Source organism: Homarus americanus, unplaced genomic scaffold (assembly GCF_018991925.1).
Source record: "Homarus americanus isolate GMGI-L3 unplaced genomic scaffold, GMGI_Hamer_2.0 scaffold17856, whole genome shotgun sequence".
Lineage (NCBI taxonomy): Eukaryota > Metazoa > Arthropoda > Malacostraca > Decapoda > Nephropidae > Homarus > Homarus americanus.
The window spans coordinates 1,300,177-1,323,250 of record NW_024738735.1 but is presented as its reverse complement, the minus strand read 5'-3'; the positions used below and the strand labels follow the sequence as shown (position 1 = coordinate 1,323,250).

The window sequence follows — 23,074 nt, the reverse complement described above, 5'->3', positions numbered from 1 at the left end:
TCAGTTACTGGGAGATACCTCCTTAAAACATCATATTTATAGTCCAACCTAATTCCTTTATGGAATCTTTTATCACCACTGCTTTCACTTGAACATTATGGTCTTTTTCCACTGATATAATATGCAGTATAATGGTACAGAATATCTATAGTACTTCTACATACAGCTGTTGTTGTTGTTGTTCATAAGGAAGATTCAGTATGATGTAGATGAGATTTAATGTGTACATAATATTTTTCAGAAAGTACTTTGTTGTAGTCCTTTTATTTAATACCAATATATAGGGAAAGAGATCATTATTCAGTTAAAATCACTGTCTCACAGGTTTGGTGGACACAGTGTTCACTATGGACTCATTAATCAACCAACTGGAGCTGGCTGGCGGGATGGTCGAACGGGCAGAGCGATATGAATTACTGGGTAACCTGTATCGCATTCTCATTCCAATTTATGAAGCACGACGCAACTACCCAGCACTGGTCCAGTGTTACTCACATCTTTATCAGGTCAGTAATTTACTGTTCAGATAGTATTGCTAATTTAATTATGTCATGACTCATGACCCCCAAGTATGAAGATAAAAGAGTTTTGACAATGTTTTGGTTAAGTTTTAAATTTCTGTAGAGGCACTTTAAAGATATTACAGCGAGGAAAAAAAATATATTATGTGCATAAATTAGTGAGTGGAAAGTACAGGAATAATAATACTGCAGGTGAGATTGAAAAATTAATTAAAATATGAGTACTGTACATTCTATGTACCTATATGCTCATGGATGATTGTGGAGAGGTATACACTGATGGAAACTTAAAGGTTTTCCTATAACTGCAGTCACTGGTTAAACCATCTACACCAGTGTATCAGATAGGTGTTTGGTTTGGATACAGAAAGTTGCTTGATAAGTCATCTACAGTACCAGGATACAATACAGAGAATTCAAATGTAGCGATAATTAAACAGTACTGTTATAACGGGCCGAGTTTTCTCTTTTCAATAATTTACCATCCAACTACTGTTTTCTGTTAGTATTCTATTTACTCATATACTTATTTGTTCTGTGTAGCATTCCTCCAATGAGTACCCTGTTTAATATACTTATTCTCCTTCCATTCTTTACATATATATTTATTCTTATATGTTCTTACTTATATTCTTATATGTTCTTTACCTCTATATACCTTATATTCTCATATATTCTTATATAAGTAACTCTTATGCTTCTCTACTTATGTTTTCCAAGTCAAGGTTCTTTCTTTTCATTTCCTTTCATATAGATTGTATTCTCAGTTTCAATGTTCTTACCTTTCTGAAGTATACTTTGTTTTATGTCTTTCTTATACATGGGTTAGTCTGGGGAACCATGTTATTCTTTGTATAACACTTTTTATACTTACAAGGGGTAGCTGCCACCACCCAGACTTTTCATTATATAACAGAACTCATGGAAGGGTTTTGGGTAGTGTGGTAGATGTATAGGCACGTGAGTAAGTATTATTTTCTGGGAACCAATGTTTAGAAGGAGTAGAGTGGTGATACTCAGATTACTAACTCAATATTTATTAATACAGTGAGTGGAGAAGATGCATCTTAGATTCACTCAGGCTAAACAGAACCGAAATTAACTTATTAAGTCATCAAACACTTCAAGAACTTATTACCTCATTAAACACCTCCAAATATTCATTACTTTATTGGATACTGTTGTAGTATTTCTGTGACAAGTAAGATTTAGAAATGCTTACACACTGTCAATAACCCTGGACCCGCAGGTCTTACTTTAACAAGGAACAAATTACCTTCTCAATTCGTGGTTAGAACATCATACTCTCAGGTTATTCGTTCATGATTACTACAGATGAATACATAACACATTGGACTAACTCCACAATTATAGTAACATACAATACCTCCTGTTAGTTTGCAAGGAACAACCTGGTACCTTGAACTCTCATTCAGTGGTTCAATACTTAACCTGGGATGACTATATTTCTGCTAGTCATCCCTAAGCATGGATATTAATACGGCTCCATACATATAACCAAGACCAGTAGGTAGACCATGATCATATGACCGAGTCAGTGGGCCAGAGTTGTTTACAGCGACCGCCAAGCTGAAGGCTCGCTCGCTAGGTGCACTCAGGGAGGTTGACTCGTTACACACTGCAGCAGTGAGTGGTGAGGGCGCTTCCCGGGGAATCGTGTCCTGGGATTCTAAATGCGCCCTTAGAGACAGTCTTCAAGAACCATGGTGCCCATAGGTAGCTATCGACCCTCAGGAGAGTGGCTAACACATCCGCGTCTGTAGACGTGGAAGAAGAGTCACGAATGCGTGAATATTTAACTTCACTATACAAAACATACGTCTGGCACCGGTTCAGACATAGCTAGAGCTCTACTTTACTTGACTTAATTGGCACTGAAGGTACTATGTTGAAACATGAACACTGATATTCGCAAAAATGACTAAGTTAAACTGAGTTAATATGGCGGCGTGGAACACACGTGAACATACCTGTTGACGTGGAAGAAGAGTCACGAATGCGTGATTCTCCCTCGTGTAGAGGTATATACGTGCCCCCGCTGGGCAGCTTGGGCCTCCATATTTATGCCAGAAAGGTCAATCTTACCAACAACATACCTTCTCTACCATGTTGGATCACCGTATATTTAATTGTGAACTCCGGTGTTCCGGATCAGGGTAATTTCCTATGTCTATTCATATAATCTAATCAGAGGTTGAGCTTGCCAGGAAAAGGTGGAATATACACGTTGATAACAACAATTCTGCAAGCTCAGGCCTGCAGCGAACAAGGAACTATTCACAGGGAGACGTTAGATCTTGGAGATTATACCAGTTGACAGAATAGTTCAGGAAATTAATGACTTTCTTAAATAGATAACTGACACTAATTAAACTATAAACATCAGATTCTCTGATGTCGGGGCGACAAAATGATCTAACTTCAGGTGCGATCAGAAACTCATGGATATTCTTAGGAAACGAAACCGATGGGTATCGTTTGTCCTGGCAGACTCAACACTCACTTACTTGACACGTCTTACCAACAATAAGGACAGTTGAAGCGTTCAACACCACTCACAATGGATCTTGAATGTTTCAACTGTAAACCGACATATCTAAGCTGACTCTAAACCAGGGTGTTCTCTCTCACATTCAAATTCATTTTATAGAGAGGTTGGTTTCAGTAAGTCAGAGAAAATGGGATAACAGGGGACTGAGGCGTCTTGAAGTGATGAGAAAACGGACTCCTCAGATGGAGGACTCAAACTAAAAGCAGAGGTACATGTTTTGTGGGCTATTGAGCGTAATATGAATCATTTGATTTTGGCGTTAACTGACGTGTACGACCGTGGTCGTTACACTGTGAAAGAGGTAATGAAAACACATTATGATAATTATTAGTGTAATAAATTAATCATACTGTATACAGTAAACTTTCGTTTCTATGTGGGGTTGAGTCCTTAAAGGAGACTTTTAATCATGAAATTGTGCAGTAGCAAATTCATTAAGTATTTTTGGGGGAAATAAGGGTTAGGATCCAGGAATAACCAAGACCATCCATCATTATAAATTTTACCCCAATATCCTCTATGTACCATCAGTTGTACAGTTGCCTGCAATTACGTACATGTAGCAACACCGCGGTGATGAATAAGACAAGTTTCCAACAGCAGTTACAGACATGAAAAATCACATATTCGGACCCTAGCCTGGGCACTGCTAATCTGCACAGCCTGCTTTAGCCTTACCCTGTCTTCACCTCACCAAGGTCAATATACTTTTTCTTATGTTTTCTTTACATAACTCTGCTGTAATCATCCCTCATTTCCAAAACACTTCAGCACTCCATCTTTTATTTTGTCAGCCACACCCATCACTGTCTTCTCGTCTGTTTCTTGATGCCTCCATCTTTAAGCAAGCTATAGTATTTACCATATCTACTTTATATCCTTAAATATTAAATTTTTCCTTTTTAGGCTTATTCGCGTGTTGTAGAAGTCAATGCCTCACAAAAACGTTTACTTGGGCGCTACTACAGAGTAGCTTTCTATGGACCAGTGAGTATAATTTTTAAAGTATTTAGTAGTAATTGTATTACATTCCTTCTTGTATTCATACTGCATTCAATTTTATCATTATCTTGACTCTTATTTTATTGATAAACGTTTACAGAGTACACTTTAGACTCAAGCACACATGCTTACCCACAGTGGATATAAAAAATAACTGGCAAAACAGATAGTATTCTACAGTATAGGAGGATTAATCTACCCAAAATTGTTTCATGGTCAGAAATTAGCAAGTTATTAATTATAGAAGAAATTTTATGTTGAGTGTGAAGATACAATGATGCAAAGTACAATAAACTCCCTCTAATCCGGACTCACTTATTTTGGATTCCCATGCAAACCGGACTGTGGTCTAGCACTGGACACATGAATTCCCAACCCAAAAAACAGTTAGTACAGGGGAAGTTCGCATAAGTGGCGGCTGCCACTGTGGTAACATGGGTGGTAACTCAGCAGCTGCCTTGGAGGAGGTAGGTGGTAGAGGAGCTGAGGACCACTGAAGTGAAGTTTCTCAGAAATGAAATGTAAATAGTGTACAGTACAGGGAGCCCCCCAAATTCGTGGGGGTTAGGTTCTCAAAATGGCCGCGAATCGCCAAATCCACAAATAACATTTGCGGACCGGGGGGGGGGTTACATTTTTACTTGTGTACAAATAAATGTATATTCCCTTTATGTGTTTGCCCTTTGGACAATTATTTCTCTCACAAATATTCAGAAACAAGTTTATTAATAATGTGAGTCTACCCTCAATTCCATGGTCTATTACAGTACAGCACTTTATTAATAGAGCACGGGCTGGGAGGGCAGACTGTCACATTTTTAATAAATTTGTTTCTGATTATTTGTGAGAGGATTTTCCAATTATTATTTATTTGTATGTATTCTATGTGTGTGTGTGTCTACACACACACAAATATTTACTATACAGGTAAAGAAAATTACTGTCTCTAGAACGAATGGCTCCCTGTCCCAGCCGCAAAAATGCCGGCAACTTTAAAACTAACCACAGACATTCTTGGGTACATCCAGGGTGTCATCCGTGAATAATAGAGGACCGCGAACTTAGGGGGGCCCCTGTACAGTACAGTACAGTACATAGAGTAAATAAAATTATCATTCAAAACAACCCCTGCTCCACCTTCGGTGATGTACAGTACACACAGTAAAAAACAGTATCACCATGAGGAGGGATCTGCTGATTTTCATAATGATCCATACATCACCTGATGTGTTCATATTCAGTTATACCTTCAACTATATATATGGCAGGATATGTCGTTAGCAACAGATATGTGAGGACACCCTCAGGCAAGAACAGCAGGACTACCACCATAATACAGGACCAACACACATATTCCACTATCCCTCGTCCGTGGTGTCATATTGTTTCTCACATAATCCGTGTGATACTGTTTTTACTGTGTGTACATTGTGAATGTCATACAGTTACCTTCTGCCTCAACCACCTCATGATAAGTCTACGTATAAATAATTACTTAATCATTTTCCACCCTGCAATATGGAGAATATGGACCCCCATCAAACCCAGAGTTTTGGCCAAACTGGACAGGCCTAACCCCCCAATTAGTTCTGATTAGAGGGAGTTTGCTGTAGTATAATTGACACATAGGGGAAATTATTTTTAGTGTATATTGTCATTGAAGTTTCATTGGGTGGGTAATATATATACTTTTTCTTAGCTAGATTGTTTTAATTGAAGGATATTTTTTCTAGATCTTCGAAGAGGAAGCAGGCAAGGAGTATGTGTATAAGGAGCCAAAAGTGACATCTTTAGCAGAGATATCAGAACGTCTATATCATCAGTTCTGTGATAAGTTTGGCAAGGAAGCTGTCAAGATGATTATGGACTCAAATTTTGTAAGTTTTATAGTGCAGGAACAATAAGAAAATTACATATTTAAGTTAATAAACGAAAAATATTAATTCACATAAATAAGGAGAGAATAAAGAAGTGAAACAAGTGATGGACAAAGAGCATGTAGTATGAACAAATTGAGGAAATGAGAAGTGAAATATTGGTAAAAGTAGTGTATAATTCAGAGGTGGATGGTAGGAGGGAGAAAGGAACACTGAGACTGAGAATGGCAGGTGATCTTGTCAAGAAAGAAAATAGAATACAAATTTTATGACTTTCCAAAGGGATTAATCATAAGTACTGTATAGTGTTTATTTATGCAGATATTGTAAGATGAATACTGCAGATTCTTTCAATCTTATCAAAATTTCATTAATTTGTTGTCTGATCATGTGTGATTTTATTCTTGTCATTTTGTTTTTCATATTGTTTGTTAACCCTTTAGAGGGCAGGGGTTTCTCTCGGCCAAAATAAAATAACCAAGTTCAACACTACCCTTCAAAGGGTTAACCAGATTTAAAATTTTTCCCATTATGTAGCTTCCTATGTCATGATTATTATTGAACCCGGTACACTGTAGCAAATAAACTATGTGGTGTCATATTATTGAGGAATGACTTTTTTGTCAGGTTGAGGCAGATGAGCTTGAATCCCGCTATGCATATATTCAAGTCACCCATGTCTCTCCATATTTCTCGGAGGAGGAGCGAGTCAACCGCCAGAATGAGTTTGATCGTAATAACAACATAAACACATTTATGTTTGAAACACCATTTACCCAGGGAGGCAAGGCTCATGGCAAGCTGGAAGAGCAGTGGAAGAGAAGAGTTATCCTAAAAACAGATTATACATTTCCATATGTAAAGAAAAGAATCCAAGTCGTTGACACAGAGGTAAGACTTTTTTACAGTTTTTGTGATCAATATATATAAATATATATATACAGTGGGGTATGCTATAACGAATCTAATTGGTTCTAGAACCTTGTTCGTTATAGCACTCGTTCGTTATAGGATTAATCCGTTCCAGGCCCCCAAATACAACCACTTAACACTGAAAAATGTAATATAAAATTGTAAAAATTGTAAAAAGGTGCATAAATATGCATCTAAACCCCTGAAATAAAGAATATCATTAATATTGGTAATAAAAAAACAATAAATTGGTAAAAAAAAAAAAAAAAAAATTTTTTTAAATAATGTTCGTTGTAGGAGTTTCGTTCGTTATAGCATTCTCAAGTTTATCGGTAAAACCGTTCGTTATAGGAATATTTGTAGAAGGATCCGTTCGTTATACCATACCCCACTGTATATATATATATATATATATATATATATATATATATATATATATATATATATATATATATATATATATATATACTTAGTGACTATCTTCATCTAACAAAATATTTTCTCATGAAGTCACAAACAAATTAACTTATATCCCCATCACCTGGAATAATTGGTGTAGAGTTCTGGGATGAGAGATTTCCAAACGAGATGCCTCTCAAACCCAGAAAAATCCCACATCCCATATATATATATATATGTATGTATGTATATGTATGTATGTATGTATGTATGTGTATGTATGTATGTATGTATGTATGTATGTATGTGTATGTATGTATGTATGTATGTATGTATGTATGTATGTATGTATGTATGTATGTGATGTATGTATGTATGTGATGTATGTATGTATGTGTATGTATGTATGTATGTATGTATGTATGTATGTATGTATGTATGTATGTATGTATGTATGTATGTATATGTATATAGATAGATAGATAGATAGATAGATAGATAGATCGATAGATAGATAGATAGATAGATAGATATATATATATGGGATGTGGGATTTTTCTGGGTTTGAGAGAGGCATCTCGTTACCTGGAAATCTCTCATCCCCGGAGAAGCTCTACACCAATTATTCCAGGTGATGGGGATATCGCTGAATTGTTGTTTGTGACTTCATGAGAAAAATATTTTGTTAGATGAAGATAGTCACTAAATTGTATATCTATGCCATTTAATTAAAAAAAATGTACTTTATTTTATATAATTTCTCAATTAGGTTCTTGAGATGTCTCCCATTGAGGTAGCAATTGATGAAATGGAAAGTCGCGTGAAGGAACTTTTGGAGATTATTAACAAGAAGCCAACTGATGTAAAGAAATTGCAGCTCAGACTTCAGGTACTACTGTATAGTGTTAACACATTTTTTTACATATACCTGTACTGTATTTGTGACATTAGATTTTTCTTTCTGATTTAATGACTTTTTTTTTTTTTTTATACAGTATCCCTATTAAGGAAATAGAGTCCTTATACTTTATTTTTGTATTCTTGCAATCTTGCTTAAACTACTGATTCTTTATATCCTTATATGAATGTGATAGAGGTAATCTAGGGGTAGTAGAACCAGTATGGGGACCATGCCATGCAGATTTGATTTATAGCAAGTAGGGGAACTACAGAAGCAACATTTATGGCCAGGCAGCCACAAGAGAAATACCTCGGGAAAGAGAGAAAATTTTACTGCATATTTGTAGACTTACAAAATGCATTTGACAGGGTACCACTTGAAGTAGTATTAAGCACAATGAGAAAGCTAGGAGTCAAGGTGTACCTTATTTGAGTGGTTATGGCATTGAATGATGGCTTAAAAACCTCTTGTTAGAGTAAATGGTGAGGAATTTGAGGTAAAGGAGTCTGTCTTGACCCCCCTCTATTTATCACAGGACTTTAGGTATGGCCTGCTATGGGAGTTGCTGTATGCTAATGACTTAATGCTTATAACAGATAGTATTGAAGAGGCAGTGGAGATATTTAAGAAGTGGATGGATGGATTAAAGGCAAAGGGCCTGGAAGTGAATGTGGAGAAAACAAAAGTATTTATTCATGGCCTGGGTGAGGGACACGTGGTGGAAAGTGGAAAAATAGTCATATGCAGTAAGACTCCTCTAAGTTAGACTTCTGTAAGTCGGAAACCCCCATAAGTCGGATTAGTTCTGACTTAGGGGGTGTCAGTGGGGTGGCAGTTGGGAGAGGAGTCAGCTCCCACATGTTTGTTGTTGTGACCAGTGCTTCACTGCACACTGTTTTTTTATTGCATTTTGTGCTTCTCTGGTGTATTATTATGTACTCTAAAGCAAGTAAAGGCAAGACAACAACACTGAGGACGACTAGGAGAAAAGAAATGGTGCTCAGAACTCTCCCAATTAAAGAGAAATTGAAGATATGAGACACATTAGATGCTGGAGTCTCCATGAATGTTATCTGTGAGGAGTTTGGGCTGAAGTGGAGTATGTTTTATGACAGTCCAATTTAAGTGTTATACGAGAAGTAAGTGTAACTTAATACAGTATACAGAAAGTGTGAATACAGGTATTGTAAGTGTAAGCAGTCCGTCATAGTCCTTCACCTCATGATTTATTTGCTACAATAAAAGTAAGTGCAAAGTGCAGTGTAAACATACAGTACTGTAAACTGTTAATTTTAATATTTTCTTGGGAAGGGATTCTTCAGCAAAATGATGGTTGACAGCAGCATCTGAGGTGGGGGGGGGGGTTATGCATAAGTCAGATTTCTAGAAAAGTCTTGAGCCCCATATAGTCCAACTTAGGGAGGTTTTATTTTACTGTCTGCAAGAAAGGTGTTGCAGTAGTTCATTAATGTACAATGAGTGTGGAAGGTGGATACACAAGAAGTGCAGTTGAGTAGATAGCAGGCTGTGTGATGTTGCTGAATTTAGGTGTTCTGTATGTGCTGGTAACCATGTGCCCACAGCAAGTCTGGAAAAACTCAATATTGTGTATATGTCCTGGACTGTGTCATGGAGTTGTCATCTGGGTGACATGGTCACTGTTGCTGGGGTGCTGTAGCCTGCTCAGTTACAAGAGTTAAAAGTGGCTGGAAGAAGTTTAGGGAGCTGCTGCATTTATTGACAGCAAGAGGACCTTCCCCTGAGTGATAGGAAGAATGTATGAGGCTGGTATGAAATATGTGATGTTGTATGGCAATGAAACCTGGGCAGTTCAAGTCTATGACATTCATAGACTTGAGTGAGGTGTATGTGTAATGTGACACTGAAAGACAGAAGGCCCTTCTCAGAGCTAAGAGGGTGCCTATGTATTGAAAGCATTGGCAAAATCCTGCATAGAAGCAGGCTGAGATGGTGTGGATATGTGGAGAGAATAGACAAAACCAATTTGGTCAAGAGGTGCATGAGCCTAAATGTGGAAAGGAGGAAAGCCAGGGGTAGGCTAAGAATGATATAGGGGAGAGGTTGTAAGAAATGACATTAGAGTTAAGAACCTGACAAGAGAGACTGCAAGAGACCATGCAACATGAGAGCTACCATTAATTAGCTGTGACTAACCCATGCAAGCATGAAAAAGTCATAAAACATTGATGATGATGATGATGGTTAGGGCATCCAGTAATTGTGATATCCCCAGTATGGGACTGAAAAAAATGAGATGTTATTGTATATGAATATATATATGTATAAGAAATATAAACACTGTAAGTTCATGCATTATGCATAGGTCATGATCACACCACAGTCTCGGTAATAGTATAGGGTATTGGTATTCAGAGTCAGGAATTTGACAATGGTTCTTTTTAAGTGGGTAATATAATGGAACTAAATTTGTAATATTTAAATCACCTTTAAAGCTCATTTATGATATGGAAGTTGACACCTTAATTCTACCATCAAACTCCATTTTGTCAACAGGGAAGTATCAGTGTCCAAGTAAATGCTGGACCACTAGCATATGCTTCTACTTTCTTGGATGAATCCCATTCTGCCTCTTACCCAGTGAACCAGGTCTTACGCCTCAAGGATGTGTACAGGTAAGTTGAATATCATCAAGAAAGTGGATAGTTCATTGTATGTAATGAAAGAAAACATGTGAATATGTAGAAATTTAAAATTAAAATTTTAGTCACACCTTATATCTTAGCTTACTTTGCAAAATTAATTACTTTTTTTTGTAGTGCAGTATTTATTCTTTTTTATTCTCTGGTCCTTGACTTTGTAGTATTTCAAGAACTGGCACTTTTGGGAAACAAAAGACCAGCTATGATTATTGTTATTATTATTATTATCATTATTTTAATAGTTCCAGAATTTTCCGAGGGGCACATTTTCCGGAAAATTACGAGAAATTTTTCCCGGTACCAGGATAATTCCGGAAAATTCTGGGGATGGGTTTTTTCCTGGTTTGAGTGATGATGTAATGGGCAATTTCTGGAACTTCCAAGAACATTTTATGTTACCTGGAAAATTCCAGGGATGAGGGATTTTTTTCCGGCTTTGAGAGTCACCTCGTTACCCAGAAATCTCATTCCCAAAAGTGCTCTGCACCAATTATTCTGGCTAACAGAAATATCACTGTATTTATAAATTGGCAGTTTCAGTAGTGCTGTACTTTGAATATATGAAAATTATTATTCAAGTGGCTCAGCTGAGTGTTATCAACAAAATGTAATAAATGCAACAACCGCAAACTCCTGTCTCCCACCATCAGTTTTTTAATTAATTTTGTCTCAAAAACCTTTTTACATGTCCAATAATCTTTTATGTGGTGTTTTCTGTTCTGAGATGTTATCATTATTATACACAGAAATCGAAACGTTCTTCTCATTCCACATAAGTGTATTTCACAATGTTGCCAACAAATATCACAGAAAGCAATTTGTTTCTGTTACCATCACATTCAACATATCGTTATTTAGAAACTCAAAAAGATAATCAAGTTCATCTGAATATTCAGTGACAGAACAGTTACTATTTATTCCACAACCACTTCTATCAAAGTCGAAAGTTTTGTGCTGGAAGTCACTGGCAATCCATCCCCAATGCTCTCCTCCAGAATGTTATCAATCCTTCTCTTTGCTAATACTTGGCTCAGCTTTATCACTGCTCGATTCATCTTCCTCTTCTTCTATTGGTTGTGTAACATCACTGTCACCCCCTTCTATGTTTGAAACAGAGTTGTCACTTTCTAATGAATCAGAAAGGTCGATATAAAAGTGTGGGTTGGCAATGGCCTCTCTTTTGACTGCCTGCCGGTCAAGAATCAGTTGTCGAAAATCAACCTTCTTCTTCGCTATTGTGATGGTAACTTTATGTTTTTTCATGGCGTAAAATATGGACTCAGCTGATGGAAACATTAGATAGGGTACCATCTTATCACAGACAGCCCTCAAACTAACACGTTTAATTTAACAACATATACATCCCATCCATAATGAAAGGGTTAAATGTCATTCAAAGATCTGAAATGTAGGAAATGGGTGCAGAGTAAACCACCCTCTAGTTCAGAGTTCTAGGGACAACATAATAGTCAAGTAAATTTGTAAGTCAGTCTCTATTTTTCAACTTCAAACATAACGTAAATTGAAGATACACATAGTGTCTTTTTGTTTGATTGAATGCTCTTAATTGAATCATGCACAGTACTGTAAATTGAATTGTTATGATAAGTCCTAATTCAGTTGATGGTTACCCGGTAATGTAATTTATTTTTTCATGTGACATATGTGGGTCTTCATTATTGTATTCATATCTTTCAACAGAGAATTTGTATGTACCTGCAAGGAAGCACTGGATCTGAATAGCCAAGTTATAAATAGTGATCAGTATGAGTACCAGATGGCCTTGGAGAGTAATTTCTCAGAACTCTTGCAGTCTCTCTCGTCCATCCTCAGTGAGCCTCTACTTGCAGCTCAAATTGCCATTGACAGTGTTTTGAAGAGATCATCACAACACTATCTTAGTATGATAAGTTCTCCAGGAGGTGCCAGCAATGCATGAAGTTGTATTGTTCATGTTTTTAACTCAATTTTTATGATAAGATTTTGAACTTAGCTGAAAATTTTTGATACAGATGCCTTTGGTATACAGTATGTGACAGAGACATTTGGAAATGTTTTACAAGATTTAAAAACAAAAAACTTATTGTATTGAATACGATAATTGGTAATGTAGGTTATGATTACATAGATCTTGAAACAGTTGTGTACCTGAACTTCAACATACAGGGTAAAGGCATTATTATGAGGTGATTTACGCAAGGGAATATATAAATGTATTATTCTGCTTTTAAATAGTAGAAAACAATTGCTTTGAACTATGTGAAATAGTGACTTTTTTGTGGCTGAAAGCAATTTTTCAAGATGTCAAAAAATGTGCCATGTATGTAAGTCATTTTATAGAAAAGTTAAGAAAACTTTGGGAATGAGTGCCATTATAATTATTTAGTATTTGTCCAGCAGCTACTGGGCAACTGTCTTGTTTAATTTTTTAGAGGTCTCATGCTTGTTATTATTGAAGAGTCTTCATGTTTAATGAATATTACTAGAGTCTATTGATCAATGTTTGCTCATCAGCAATGCATGGGAAATAGTAAATTGTGGTAGACTTAAGTAAATGTCAGCTTGTGAGTGAGTAAATTCTAATATACAATGGCCATCTCACTGCTTTAGGATGAGGCTTTCAGGCATCTCAGTATAATTAATTATGTGAGTGCTGTATTTTTATAGTGAAAACAGTCAAAACTTTTTTGACTACAGTGATGTAGATTTTAATTCACAGCTGTAATGCATGAAATACTTGACAGAAGATGAAATTTTGTTTTCTTAGTTCTTTTGTAAATAAGCATAATTTGTTTTCATAGATACTTTAAAGGGTGCCCTGTTACAAAAAAAATTATCAGTGTATTCTCATAGATTTCACTTAAAATCTAAATATGGTTCTGTATATGGTTTTCAATATTCAAGATTCAATGATCAAGCAGATATACAGTATCCTTATTACATAACTGCTAAGATATGCCCTTACAGGACTCTATCTAGAATAACTCTCCAACCTTAATAGAATATTATTGATAAATACTTGCATGCAGATGTTATTCATTACATCAAAGTATTCAGTAAATGTAATGAGTTGTAATGTCGTTTATTGTCATTAGATGGTTAAAAATTACTGTATGGTAAATGATGCAAGACAAAATAGCATTTTCAAGCTGTAAATATTTAAATTTTTTTAATGTTTGGCTGTATACAGTAATAATGTAAAACATAATTGTCAAATATTTTTATCTAGGCAGTAAGTCTGTGATGTAAATTACATCTATCATATATATATATGAATTTTTTGGTATTAATATTTGCATATTTTTTTTAATATGAAAAAGTATTGATATGTTATTAAGTGGTACTGTTGTTAAATTTCCATCACATTCAGAGGCTTTCGTCTCTCGGGGCCTTAAAAACCATTAAAGTAAGTGTTCTGTAGAATATACATTTAGCTAAGATGTTAATATTTTAATTTGCATTTCATTGTTAGTGGAAAGGTAAGTTTTCTAGATATGTTTTTTTATTTAAGAGTACTGTACAGGGTATAGGTATGTATGGACTACAGTATGCAGATACTGTATTAATATTTCAACTGGCCTCACAGATTAACCCTGCAGTTTTTTACGTTTAAAGTTGATAAATGAAGTACTGAATCTCCTTGCATTTATTTTGTGGAATCTGACCCTGCTAATCTTAACTGATGGTGTGTGGTTGTAATTTTGGAACTTTTTCTTATTTGCTGTATTTTATGTTAACCTGAATCAATGCTTTAAGTTTACTGTATGTGAATTTTTATAACTTTTTTGTATAATGGTGCTATGAATGTGTGTTCATTGTTATTTATGGTGGTGATGGCTGAAAATTGTGAGGCGTTATTTTATTTTCAGTGTCATATTTGTTAAAATTTTATCTCTATGTAGAGTAGTCACTTGACTCTAAATAAAATTGTCTGTGAGTAGCCAAGTTTTGCTCATGGCTGTCTATACAGAATTTAAGTGTAGAAAAACATTGTTTCCAAGAAAGATGGAATAATTTTTGCTTGAAACAACAAAAGACACATTTGTCTTTGTAATGCTCTCTTTTTCATAATGCTTCTGTAGAGGGTAAAGTAAAAGCCTTTCAGTCGAAGTATTTGCTTATCTATTAATGTCATTGTTGCTCACTGTATTTAGCAAACAAAATACTGTATATTTTTTATTTAGTCTTGTATTGGGGAATAAATACTCTATTGACAATTGAAGGTACAATTATATTTGAAAATAATACAGTATATTAGAATCACTTTATTAATTTTTAAGATCTCATCTCATGATCCCCCCCCCCTCCTGTTAAGAGTTTCTTTTTAGAATTTTTGGGCAAAGTTTTACAAAGTTAAGTTGCTCATTTATGTATGGTCTGTAAACTCAAAAGACATATATTTGATAATTTTATTTTACTAGTCTTGCTATCAACTAGCTTAAGTAGATGTTGAATCAGGGGAATTAGGTATTTCTATCCTGAAACCTTAAAACAAATAATATTTGTTTGTGTTTTTTCTTTAAGTGTTTACATTCTGAAAATTACTATTAGAAACTGGTGAAATAATCAGAACTACTTAGTAGGAGATAGTAAATTATCCATAAAATGCTCAAGCTTATACTCTATATCACTATGGAACCATATGCATTTATTTTTCAGTAACACAGGCTAGTGTATTGCACAAGACATCAAAATATCTCAAGATTCACTTCTCCTTGATAGATTAATTTGGGATACCATTGATGAAGAGGCTCAATTTTATGATCATCTTATTTGAGCATGGACATGTAATTTTAGGTATATATATATACAGTATATATATATATATATATATATATATATATATATTTTTTTTGTCCTGCTTTCTTTCTATTTAACAATGAGTTGCATCTCTTCTCCTCTGTATAAGGTATCTGTATTTTTCATTTGTTTTCTGTTCCATTTCCCACAGAAGCAGAGATGTGAACTTTAAAGTCCTTATAGATATCCACAATTGGATATGGTGAAATTTGTCAGAATCTCAGAAACATTTACCTTAACATTTATTATGACTCATCTCTTTTCTTGATGATCTGAACATTCTTAAACTTGTTGTTATAATCCTGCAGACTAGCACAGTTTTCATAAATACTTGTTGAAACTACATGGGTTATAGATGGAGGATTAATCCTGTAAACTCAATGTATAACCAAGTTAGTACTGTACTGGGAAACTTGTTATTCCTACTTCCATTTGGAGTACTGAATTGGATCTGGAGTAGTTGGTCAGGTTTGGGTGCTCAAAACAATATCCTCAATCTTTCAGTGTTTTAGGGTACCATTTTAGCAAATGGATATCTTTGGAACCTCAGTATCTTCATACTGATATTGTAATTATTTGATTTATTAATACTCTACTTAGATCCTGGTCACAAGTTCTGACCTTGGACTACATTCTATAGTTTTGCTGACCATGTAAAGTTGCTCAATCCTGTACTGTTAGAAAATTTGATATTAGAATCAATCCTCTATTTTGGATAGTCCCAAGCCTAGTTCATCACAAGCCAGCATTCTTAACAAATTACAATACTATGCCTATTTGTGATGTTCTTTTTTCCATTTTTGTATAGTTCTAGATTATTATGTCATAGTAGCCAGGAAAATTAGGGGACATGCTCTCAGTACAGTATTGGGTTATTAATTTTTTTAGTGTAAAATGAGAGGATCAGCCGGTCATTAGTAGTAAAAGCAAAGAATACAAATAATCTTATTACTGTACTTTCTTGTAGCTCCTTGTTGGGGTTGAATTGTATGCCTTACATGTGATATTTTTACAGGATGTCCTTGCCTCTGCTGCAGCAGAATATTAATCTGCTGAATTACCATTGTCTCTGCTTTATACTTACTGTATTCTTACAATCCATTAGGAAGTTTTAGTCCATGTAGGTATTTGTTTACCATAACAATCAAAGCTTTTTGTTTATAATTGCAATTAAGGTATATATTGTCGAGCATCTTTTTTCTTGTAGAAGTGATAACATTTTATCTTGAACAGGTAGGAGTCACATATTGTTGGCAATATGTCAAATTAATACAAAAAAAAATTATAGTTGAGTAGCAAAACAGAATATCCATGCATCATCTATAACATTGTATGTTTTCTCCTATATATTTTTAGATTTTATCCGATGGGTGCGTCGTCACTTGAGCATTTTAGCCCGAATGAACCAAACGAGCACACAACGCACGAATGAACCGAAAGAGCAATTCGAGTGCAAGCTCTCTGTATTCTGTGTGTTTGACGGTGCTTGTCTTTTTCCTACCGTTTTCCTCAGTTGAACCATGGATCTCACAGTGGCATCAGGTGCATTCTTCAGTATTTACTCCTTCGCCAAAAGGAAGAAGAAATCTAGTAGAGTGTGGTTAAGGCGACTATTTTCTGGACGGAAAAATATGTCCCTGTTGAGTGAAATGGATCATGGCCATTTGAAAAACTTTACTTAAGTGACACCAGAGGACTTTGAAACATTAAGTAACCTTGTAGGACCAAGAATTATAAAGAAGGATACAACATTCTGAAGAGCCATACCGGTCCAAGATCGTTTGGCTGTAACTCCACAACTTTCTTGCCACAGGGGACTCCTATACCAGCCTGCAGTATTTATTCAAGATATCCAGGCAACGCATAAGTGTGATAATCGCAGAAACATGCAGCGCTTTGTTTGAAGCCCTGAAGGATTACATAAAGGTAATACAAAAATATTAATGTTTTAATAATATTTACCTTATTAGCATACTAATATGTTGGTACATGTAAATACTACCCATGTTTGTAAAGTTGTGGGCTGCCCTATTAATGTGTGTAGGAAATAAAGTAATATACTATAATTATCTAATGGAAACATGTCTTTATTCAATGTTGTAAGTTACGAATACAAAGCAACCCTTATTAACTCATTCAAGCAAATACAAAAGTGATTGTGACTTGGACTCTGCCTGGGATTGAAACTGAATTTCGGGAGGAGGAGTGGGTGCAGGAGAAGAGTGGACTGATTGTGTTTCAGGAGTAGGTGTGGAATGATATGAACCTGGTGTAGGAATGTTGGAGGCTGTGGATGGACATGCAGAAAAAGGTCAAATTGTCCCATATCAACATTGAATAGTGTGTTATTGATGTGGTGTTGGACTGTGGCTCTCATTCTCTTACTATAGTTTCATAATTTGTTGGCCACGTGTAGCCCATAGACACCGCACTCATCTTGTTGCAAAGAAGCACTTGCAGCGGCACCTTTTAAGATGTTAAGAGCTTCCCCTATTTGTGGGTCCTCTTCTGACTCGGCCTTCTTTCGTTTATGCTGTTTCTTTGCCTGAGTAGCTGGTGGTGACTTGATTATCTGGGTGGTAACATCATTGTCATGCAGCAGTGTCTCTACATTGGTGTCATCATCTGGTGTGTCTTCTCTTCTCTCCGGGAACATTCCATAATTTGTGCAATGCTCACTCAGCAATCATGCTTCCTAACTTTATTGTAGTCGAGCCATGTTGGGGATTCCACAGCTCAGGATGCTTCTCATATTCATTCACTGAGGTTAAACATTTCTCCCTGTCCCACTCCATAACACACCACATAGCTGGAACAGCGCGAACACCCATCCTGACTGTGCACCAACGAGCAACTGAATCCTTTTGAGCATGCACCATCTACCCACAAGCGACGGAAAACGTTTGGCACACTCGATTCGGTTCGGAGACACGTCGTTACTAGCCAAATTCTACTCTGCATGTTCTGCTCATTTGGTTTGTTTGGGCTAAAATGCTCAAGTGAAGATGCAACCTTTGAGCTTAGTGTTACCACCTCTCTTTCCTTTTCTCTCATCACAACAAACATGTGTTATATATAGGCAGATCTGCTGTGAGGATGAAAAAAGATTAGTGCCATGAGAAACTTCATCCTTCACATAAGCAGATCTATTCCTGAGTGAAACAATCTTCATCCCTTACAGGTATTTAGAGTGAGGTCTACTCTTTATGGTGTAGAGAGCTTCCTCTGAAGCGTTTCTTCTTTCTGCTTTTGGCCCATTCATTTGCAGACCACCTACTACTTTTACTATATTTTCAATGAAAAATATATCCAAATTGATGAACGGAGATAGAATTGGATTCGTTTATATAAAACAGCTCATAAAACTCTCTCTATACAGTACTCCAGAACTATTGTGATTAATATTATATAATGTAACAAATTCTTTTTTTAAAGTCCTTAAACAAAATATTGATGCTGTATTTTGTGTACTGTATTCTGTTGTGATTGGGCTGTTAATGTGTTACACCTACTATTGGCATGGCCCTATATTAGACTTTTTTATGTGCTTACTAGAATATATACTGTATTTGATAAAGAAAGCATTTTCACAATATTTCACCTTATGTTTTCACAAACACACACTGACATAGAAAGGGAGAAATATAAATTTTATTGATTCAACATGTCTCAAACAGAAATGACAGCTTTTGCATATTACTGTACTCTATAAGTGTATATATTACAGTAGACCCCCGATATAACACAAGACTGTGACCAAGAATTGTTGCATAACATAAAATTGCATTATATTTCAGTGGGGAAATATAGGTTACGGGACCACAGTCACGAAACATACAACAAGTGTTTTCTCATTTCAACACTAATTTCATTATTTCAAATCTCCTTTTAATAATTATTAATTTACCCGAGTCTGAACAACTGCTTCCTGGACTACAGTTTTTCTTTCTCACAGTGACTGGTGGAGTAAGTAGAACTCAGGGTGTCGTGAATTGTGTGTAATCTGCTTAGATGCTTCATTTGGTATAAAACCATTAAAAACATATTAAATGAAACATTAAAAATACTTATCTAAGAAAATGAAATAATAAAAATATATTTAATGGTTTTACACTAAAGGTCAGAGCTGACCAGTGGCAAAGATGATACGTAACATAAAAAATTCCTTTTAGACCTCATTTTTCTCACTTCAACACTAATTTCATCAGTTCAAAACATTTTTAATATATTATAACTCACCTTGAGACTGAACAACACTTCCTGGGCTACATTTGTTCAGAAACAAGGTGACTAATAGAGCAATAGAACATGGGGTGTCAGGAATTATACAATATCTGCATAGATGTTGCTGGCCGGTGCTAGCAGACAACGTACCTGCCTCTGCTGCCATTTATTGAGGATTGCGAAAACTTTGTTTTCATTTATTGATCGATTGTCTTCGTTTCATATTAAAACTTTAAAAACATATTTAATAAAAGAAATTAAAAACAGTTAAGGCTTCTCTAAGCAATGAAACTTTAAAAACAACTACAGTACTGTACAATACAATACTGTATAATGATCAGTGCAGGAAACTGTCAGTGTCAACTTCTTCGGAGTAAATGTTGTAAACTGTTGTAATGACCTGTCAGAGAATATTATGAGAGCAAGGATTGTGAACTGTTGTAGTAACCTGCCAGAAAGGTTGTCTAGAAAATTTTCCCAATTTTTTTATACCCTGAATTGCCTCTATTAATGACAGAATATGGAATTTGAGCACAGAAAATTAAAACATTGAACAAGCAATAGGAATGTTGTCTTGAACAGGAAAAGAGACAACGGAAGTTTTAGTTTATATTTAAAAATTCATGTGTTAAGGCATTTTGATATGGGAGAACAGCTTTGGGTATCACTAGAGCACTACACCCAATGTTTAACATACTGTGCAGTAAACCCTTGCTATTCACAGGGGTTAGGTTCCAGGGAATGGCACAAATTGACAAAACTGCGAATAGTAACTTAATCTGCCTTAGCACACTACTGTATACCTATATAGTACAGTGTATGAGAAACTTAAGTTACCAATACAGTACTGCTCTTCTTTGTACGTGAAAGTTTGGAGCCTGATGAAGTGTACTGTACAGTAGACTGAAATCTGGTTACTGAAGCATAAGGAGATAATCAGGATCACTGTTGGAAGAGGGTGATGCAGTGGTGGTTGGTGGAGAGGTGTGTGGTGGGTAGGTAGGTAGTGGAGTGGCGGCAGCAGCTGAATGAGTAGGTGAGGGAGACGAATCAGCTGGGCGAGCGGCTCGTTCTTTCTTGAAAAACATCATGATTGGCAGCTATTTCCTTTTGGCTTTGAGGTCTCTTAAACGTTTCACTCCACTAGCACTGACACTAGGCAGTCTTTTAGGGGCTATTTCAGATGAAAACATTAAAGCTTTCAGTGTAACACAAGAGATGCTGTGTCGCAGGTAATGGTTTAGCACAAACAAAGTGAGAGGAGACGCTGTGGGTGCATGAGGGTGACTCATTGCGCTGTGGTCAGGCTCGTAAGGTAGCCACTATCTGCTTGCCTCGAATAGTCGAAATTGCAAACTCATAAATAGCGTGTTTAACTGTAATTTGTGATTTTTTCTTCAATTTTCTTCCAAAAACCTCTTTCAAAGTAAACCTCAAAATTTTTGGATGTTTCACATCATTTGTGACATTCTCATGTATTAATTATTTTATTATATTTATATGTTTTTCTTTAAAGCCAGTCTCAAAAATCTTTGTTCAAAGGGAATCTGTGCATTTATCATATTTTGTCATTCAACTCTTTATTTACTTTTTTCATGACTGAGCTCTGGGCTTACAATACGCAAACTGAAAATGACAGTTCAATAACGAAAAATAGGAGTGGTTTAGGGTGCTGTGTTATATTGAAATCATTGTATATTGAATCAAATTATATTAGGGGTCTACTATATATTGAATATTAGGAATAAAAGTAGGGATACATAGAAATAAGAGAAAACATTAAAATAAAATAAGTTTGTTCCATTTTTGTTTTATCATTTCCCGTTTTACTTGTAAATTCCCTTAAAGGTACACATCCAGCTTAAAGATGACCAAGTTGGCATTACACTGTGTGTTTTTATAATGTTTGCTAGCACAGAATACCTCAGTGACCCCTGCCCACCAAGTGGTCTCACTGTATGTATTGTTTACGTTGTGGCTCCATCTCCACACTTGATTTTTGGTGTACTTTAACGTTATCTACCCAATGTAATGTCTCCTTGACGTAAGCCATACCATTAATTTGGTTCTTAAATTGGATATCGTAAGTCGGTTCAGTAATGGTGAGTGAAAGAGCAGTGGACATCAGTGTCTAGGGTTTACTCTTGTCAAGTGTGAGGAACACTCATTGCAATGCTGAGAAGTTTTGTTTGGTAATGCCGAGAAGTTTGTTTAGGTGCTGTATGTTTTATGCACACACCTATAAGAAAGTTCAGTTAACTGACTGGTCTGTGACTCGGCCAGTATCACTGTAAGCACAGTGTCTGGTCAACTTGGGCTGTGAGGGGAGTATACTGCCCCCTTGCTTAACACGGGGGTTGTGTTCCCAGAAAATACCGTGTAGAGTAAATCCATCTACAGCAAGGGCTCCCAAACTTTTCCAAGGTCATTCCCCACTTTTGCCAGCAGCTAAATCTGCGGTGGCACCATATCCAGATCTGTTCACTATACTGTATATAAGTCTACATGTGTGCCAAATTTGGTGCTTTTATCACAAAATGCACAATTGGTTAAAATAGTGAGGTTATGCCGCCCGACTATTTCAACCTGACCACATTCATCTGAATTTTCCTGTGTTAGCCCAGCTCAATCCAAATTAAAGTCATTCTTAGCCCCATGTTAAGCGATACTGGGTAGTAAAAAAAAAAACATGTTCGAGTGAATCCGTGTTGAACAAACCCTTTTTAAGCCAGGGTCTGTGTACCCACTACAACTGACATGACTTTTGTTGTTTTTTTGTACAAAGACGTTAATGCTTTGGTTCTGCAGGTCAGATGGGTATGAAAACTTAGAATAATCTGAACTAATCTTTCAGTATTACAGTATACTCTTTCTATATAACGGAATCCTATATAACGAACTCTTGATTTAGCGGAAAACATTTTTTCCGTTATTTTTCGCTCAAACTAGTTCACTAAATCTAGACACCTCAGACACATGATATAGTAAAACCTACTCCAGTCTACAGCAAATATACTAATGTGAAAAAACGATAAATAATGATATAAAAGGTACCATATAAGATGCACCCCCACTTTAACAGGGAGTAATTAAGAAAAAACTTTTGTGTGTATTTTCCTCCTGTAGTCATTGTTTTCTTAATGTATACAGTACCAGGAAATGCGAGGAATAAATAAAAATAATGA

The 23,074-nt window shown here is 35.8% G+C and overlaps 1 protein-coding gene across 3 annotated transcripts in view; it reads left to right on the top strand.

Annotated features, from left to right (window-relative positions):
- The window catches only part of LOC121874336 (dedicator of cytokinesis protein 9-like), a 74,838-nt gene extending 53,146 nt beyond the window's left edge, over positions 1-21,692 (top strand). For all 3 annotated transcript variants that reach the window (XM_042378460.1, XM_042378459.1, XM_042378458.1), the window contains 7 exons: positions 325-506; positions 4,000-4,080; positions 5,829-5,972; positions 6,600-6,863; positions 8,053-8,172; positions 10,720-10,838; positions 12,567-21,692. In XM_042378460.1, coding sequence (XP_042234394.1) covers positions 325-506; positions 4,000-4,080; positions 5,829-5,972; positions 6,600-6,863; positions 8,053-8,172; positions 10,720-10,838; positions 12,567-12,804 — 1,148 coding nt within the window. In that variant the 3' untranslated portion in view covers positions 12,805-21,692. The remainder of the gene's footprint in view (positions 1-324; positions 507-3,999; positions 4,081-5,828; positions 5,973-6,599; positions 6,864-8,052; positions 8,173-10,719; positions 10,839-12,566) is intronic.
- The last annotated feature ends 1,382 nt before the right edge of the window (positions 21,693-23,074 follow it).